Raw genomic sequence first — 5,621 nt, forward strand, 5'->3', positions numbered from 1 at the left:
CCTTCTTCTATTAACAATGGCGTCAATGCCGTTGTACTGGCAACCACCACCAGCCACGGAGTATCCACAACACTCATCCTCCGTCTCCTCCTCCGGCAACTCCACCATTGGTCCTTTTATCGCCGTCTTTATCGTCGTCACTGTTCTCTGTGTTGTTGCTAGCGTTATTGGACGGCTTTGCTCCGGCAAAACCATCTTAGGGTATGGACACTACGATATGGAGAGATGGGCTGAGAGTAGATGTGGTTCTTGTATCGACGGCCACATCATTCCCCACCGGCCGTCTCCGTCGCCTCCTCCTCCTCCTCGTCAGCCTTTGCACCACACTTCCTCGGGCGTCTCAGCTGAATCTGAAGGACACGTGGCAGATCTAGATGAAACTGATGGAGAGAAACAAGACTCTTTAGACCATGAGCCTCCAACACAGACACCATCATCAGCTCATTCTTGATTAGTTTCTCTCTTTCGATTCTTTTTCGTGTTGGTTTAAACGTTAGCGAATGTTATTGAAAATTCACGAGTTCAATCCCAAAGCGGTCAAAGTTATTGAAAATGGCGCTCTCTGATTTTGTTTTTTCTTTTTGCACTTTTTTATCTTTTAGTATACTACTGTTTAGTTTCTCTTGTGAATAAGTGGTTTATACCGAAGATTAAAGAAACGAAGGGACGTATATAAAGAGAATAATACAGAGCTTGCTAAAGTGCTTTAATCAATTTATTGATTCTGATTCGTTGATGCACCAAACTAAGAAGATCGTATGTACATGTACAAGAAAGATATAGCTGTGACCAAATAGTTAAATACAGTATATAAATCAAGGAAATATACATAATTTAATAAGCTTGTAGTGTACACTTTGATTTGTAGCCGTTGATTTCTTTGATTCTTTTACGTTCTTTTTTTTTCTGATATTTTTGCTCCATCTTTATAGGCCAATATTCCTTGCAAACTTTGATGTGTTAAGAAATATTTATAACGGTGACGGTTCAATTTAAAATCTATAGAAATGAATAATTTAAAATCTTGACATGTTCCCCTTCATTTGGTAGTAGATTGGTGCTAGACAAAATGTAGACCATGAACATTTTGCATCCAGAAAATATATGATTTTTTTTTCATACCTAATCAATGAAATTATGGATGATTAGGAGAATCAGGAACTTGATCACGGATTTAACGGACTTGTAATTCATGCATGTTGGTTGCCTAAATGCAAACGGAAAGTTGATCTAATTACGTTTTCCACCGAGGAATTATAAAATTATGAAATTAATGAGTTAATTTACTGTGTAAGTTATGTTGTCGAGTTGATCTTAATAAATTGGTTTGTTCAGTTACCTTACTCTCTATGCCTTCTACCTTTTTGAATAGTTTATCTTTAAAATTGCTGGTTGATATTGTTTCATTTATTTTCTAGTTTAATTAGTTTGTTTTCAAGAACCAAAAATCTCTCATCTTCTTAGCTTAATTAGATAGTATCTTGCATACTTGTTTGTTGTTCACTTTTTTTTTACCATGGATTCGTCCCTAAATGCTACGTCGACTTCTCCATACACTTGCAGCTTAGTTAGGGTTTTTAAACTTTCACATAGCATATAGCAGTGAACATGATCTAATGATTTGCCCTTGTTTAACTACTTGCATTTTACTGCATTGGCATAGCTGTGCTCTTGCGATCACTTACATCTTTATAAAGAATTACATAGCTTCAAATTCTTCTTAAAGTTCTCGTGAAGTTAAAAATAGTAGTTACTAAAATTTTCAGAGAACCACATTTCAGAACATCAATCTAACGACCAAGCAACCTTTAGGATTGGCACAAGTGCAGACACCTAAAAAAATGAGCGGAAGAACTATATGACTTCGACACACCACTTGACTATTGTGAACTGAATGAGATACCCACCATGCACCATCAGTGGATAATCCATACTTTGACTCTTTGAGAACAACCCATTGATCATTACCATCTTCCAACACATATCATTCAGTAGAAGGCAATCAGAAAGATCCAATCAAGCATCTTCAAGATTGGATAACCGAAACACCTTCAATATCAACAGGGTGACTGAAGACGCTAAGTAGATGAGGCTATTCAGATTCGTACTACAAGATCAAACCAAATTATATATTAAATATCTTTAATTATGATCAGGTATGTAAAGCGATGAGCAGTTTTTAAAGAAATGAATTAGAATCAAACACCAACAGAAAAAATGACATACAAGAAAGCCAACTTTCTTAGTTGGAGCTTGGACAAGTTTAAATTAGAATCTATATGAAAACCTAATAACAGTATTTTCAGTTAGAGTTTGATCACTTGATAGAGAAGTACAGATGGAATTACCGGGATATCTTTTATAATGTCTGCATCATTTCTAAAATAAAATGTTTTCTAAGAAGAACGAAATCAACATCTGTGGTTCGAGACTTAATTCTGTGTAGATGTAACAAGATGGATAGTCACACTAACGCATATATATAGCAAAATTAATGTGAACAAGAAATGTTCATTTCTACAAGCTTCTGAACGCAAATCAACCACACAAGACAAGAGAGAAGAAGAGACTTGGTCCTTCACATAACTAAATTGAACAAAAAAATAAAATCTTTTTTACTTTTGGCTTTAGAATAATGAATTTAGAAGGCGAATCTTCCTATTTGCATGTAAGGCAAGAAAGTCTTCTTCTTCAAATCTTTTGTTTCTGCTTTCTTAGCCATGTAATGGAACTCATGGGCGGAGACAGATGATGACCCTTTTCCTCGTGAACTCGAGTTCTTGGTGTCTTCTTGCTTCCTAAACAAACCCGAAAACGTCTTTACGGAGTCTTTGTTATGCCTTGATCTTCCCTCTGATGCGCTTCGGAACAGAAGAAAGTCTTTTAGCCTCCACTTTCTTGAGGAAGATGACTTGCAAGACACACAAGTTGATGAAGATGTGGACGGATTAGAAGAAGTCAAAGACCCTTTCCTCTGTTCTTGTACCTCTCTCTGTTCTTGTTCTTGTTCTTCCCATGGATAAGCCGAAACCCGGAAAGGAGAAAGTGATCGGGCGACTCTACGGCTCGAGTTTTGACGTCTCCCTCTCCCTCTCTCTTCTTCTACGCCGTTCCGAGCTTTATCCATGGCGACCTCAAAAGGATCCACCAGCTGTACCGGTTTCTTTCTTGGGGAGAAAGCTTTGCGGATAATGTTTTTACCATGAGCAATAGGCGATCTTGGAGACCTTGGAGATAAAATCTGAGGCTTATGATGATGATGATGATGATGGTCTAATTGTAAATACGGAGGAGGCTTCAAGGGTTTGATTTTGCCTCCATCAAAAAGCTCTTCAGCAAAAAGTGACGTCGTCTCGAGCTTCTCACCGATCTCGAAGGCGAAATCATCAACAGTATCATCTTCGTCATCATCATCGATGATCTTCCTAGGAGTTCCAGGAGTGTCTTCCCAATCAAAAGGAACAGTAAGACGGTCGGAGAAGTTGAATCTTGTTGCGGCCTCATCAAACTCTCTATAAAACTCTGTGATTCTTCTAGGGCTTGTTGGTGCGCTTAAGAAGCAACCAGTGAATTGCCTTGGTGAAGATGGAGCAGTCAAACTCATCACTTCCATTGTTTCTGATTTCCAATGAGTTCGGAGATGGTCTCAAGAACAATGAGATGAAGGGAACTAAAAAGGATCATTAAAGGAAGGTGAGAGGAAAGAAAGAAACAGAGCTTAGACCGTTTTCGCTGACCAAACAGTATAATATAAAAAAAAACAACTTTTGGCAGGACATAAGCAATTGCAATAGAAACCCAATATTTTATTAGACTTTTAGGTAATGGACTCATAGTTTTTGTTTGTATACCTCCTCTATTCGAAGTAAGACAAATACAGTTATCCTTATCCCAAAGCTACGAAAGTTTTCTCCTCAAAATTAACCTCTTTCCCGTAAGAAAGTTGGATTAGTAATTTAGATTTTGAACCAAAGGAATAGAAAAGAGTGTAGTTACTGCTTGTATTTTTTTTTTTGTTACTTAATCAATTATTTATAAAAACACTCGGTACGATATATTTTGCATAAGTTGTTAAAATATACTATTTTATAATTTGTTTTTCCTGTTAACATTACAAAACAAGTTAGTCTAGCAGGCATAACGCATTCAAGTTAAGACTATCCAAGTAGTTCTTTTATTTAACATAGCTTAGCAGATAACAATATTATAGATGGGTTGTCTATATCAATCGGTGCGAAGTCGTATGTTAGACAGTAAGACTTATTGAATTAAAAAGACATAAAATTATTAAAAATTGAAATCTTTGAGGAGAGTTTCAACCAAATAGATTGGTTTTTGTTCGAAATATTCCGAATTGATAACAATAGTAAACGATTATAACGTAACAGGCCGCCTTTGCAGACCGCATGTGTCGAAATAAAGTTGTTTAGTATAAAAGATTGGAATATTAATGATGAATGGTGATGACCCACTTCATCTTTTGAATTTTCAATCAAATTCGTAGTCGGCATTGACCACATGGTTGTTGTTGGACCTTTCGAAAGCATATTTTAAGATCACGAGGCCAATTTTAACCTGTGGTCCTAATAAATAAATATTGATTCAAATTAATATTCAGTCACCAAACGAGAAGACTTTTTGTGTTCTACGTAGAATTTGTTTTCCCACGATCCATCTAGATACTCTTGATAGTGGCTAAACATGCAAATATATATTATACCAATACGTTTTATTAGCATGCAACAATAAAAACAAGATTGCAATTGGATAAAAAACACTAATAAAAGTATTCTAACAAGAATTTAATTTAACTTCAATTTGATATTTGAAAGTATTTATAAAAAAAAAAAATGAACAATAATTTCAGATGAAAAAACACACTACGATTGTTTTTAGATACCTTATGATGTTGCTAGTATTCAGACCATTATATACTTTGTCGGTAGAGAAGCTAGTAGTAAGCTACACAAGATATCTAAAAGGGCTCGAGGATTTTTATCAACACCATCATGCGGTTTCTTTTACCTTGTCTTCTAAATTACAGACATTGTCCCTATCCAGAGTCCTCCACTATGAGAAGGTGGAACATTCAATTGCTGCTAATAGAGTTACTTATTATTTTTATTTTTGTGAGCAACTAGAGCTTCCATGATGCTCTCGACCCACCTGCCACACACACACACTCAAACCCATTGCAAATCCAGGTGACAATAATACTCAATCGCTAAGTTATGTGAAAAGAGGACTCTAGTTGACATTTTCAAAAACATATAAAAAGATTAAGATATTACCCTTCAAGTCCCGGTGCCTCTGGGTAGTACACGTTTTTCAATCCTAGTCGTCTTGCAGCTGAAGCAGTTGTCTCTCCAATACAGGCAACGTGATTACTCCATTGCTCATCATTTTGAATCAGATTCAGCCAGGCCCTGTCGAAATCAAGTACGCGATGGACCAAACCCACTCGACCATATTAAAGAGATTATATGAAAGACGTTTTGCTGCACCAATAACGGGTGATCAAAAAACAGACAGATGATGAGTTGCAATAGGATGATAAGTGATGGCGCATACCGAATTGCTGAAGGTGAAGCTACAGAAAGAACAGGAGCAGACAGTGCCTC

The 5,621-nt window shown here is 36.5% G+C and overlaps 2 protein-coding genes and 1 long non-coding RNA gene across 3 annotated transcripts; 1 reads left to right on the forward strand and 2 right to left on the reverse strand.

The window, feature by feature from the left end:
* On the forward strand, window positions 1–553 carry LOC104703182. The gene has a single exon (XM_010419143.1). It carries the CDS (start codon window positions 17–19, stop codon window positions 449–451), a length of 435 nt encoding a protein of 144 aa, XP_010417445.1. The 5' UTR covers window positions 1–16; the 3' UTR covers window positions 452–553.
* On the reverse strand, window positions 2,090–3,719 carry LOC104703183. Its single transcript, XM_010419144.2, has 2 exons — window positions 2,620–3,719; window positions 2,090–2,107 (listed from the first exon to the last, which is right to left on the reverse strand). The coding sequence occupies exon 1, from the start codon at window positions 3,611–3,613 to the stop codon at window positions 2,642–2,644; it is 972 nt and encodes a 323-aa protein (XP_010417446.1). The 5' UTR covers window positions 3,614–3,719; the 3' UTR covers window positions 2,090–2,107; window positions 2,620–2,641.
* Window positions 5,125–5,621, reverse strand: LOC104703184. The gene is made up of 3 exons (XR_754141.1): window positions 5,572–5,621; window positions 5,292–5,426; window positions 5,125–5,166 (listed from the first exon to the last, which is right to left on the reverse strand). It is a non-coding gene; the product is annotated as an uncharacterized LOC104703184 (long non-coding RNA).

Source organism: Camelina sativa, chromosome 7, assembly GCF_000633955.1.
Source record: "Camelina sativa cultivar DH55 chromosome 7, Cs, whole genome shotgun sequence".
NCBI classification, from domain to species: domain Eukaryota; kingdom Viridiplantae; phylum Streptophyta; class Magnoliopsida; order Brassicales; family Brassicaceae; genus Camelina; species Camelina sativa.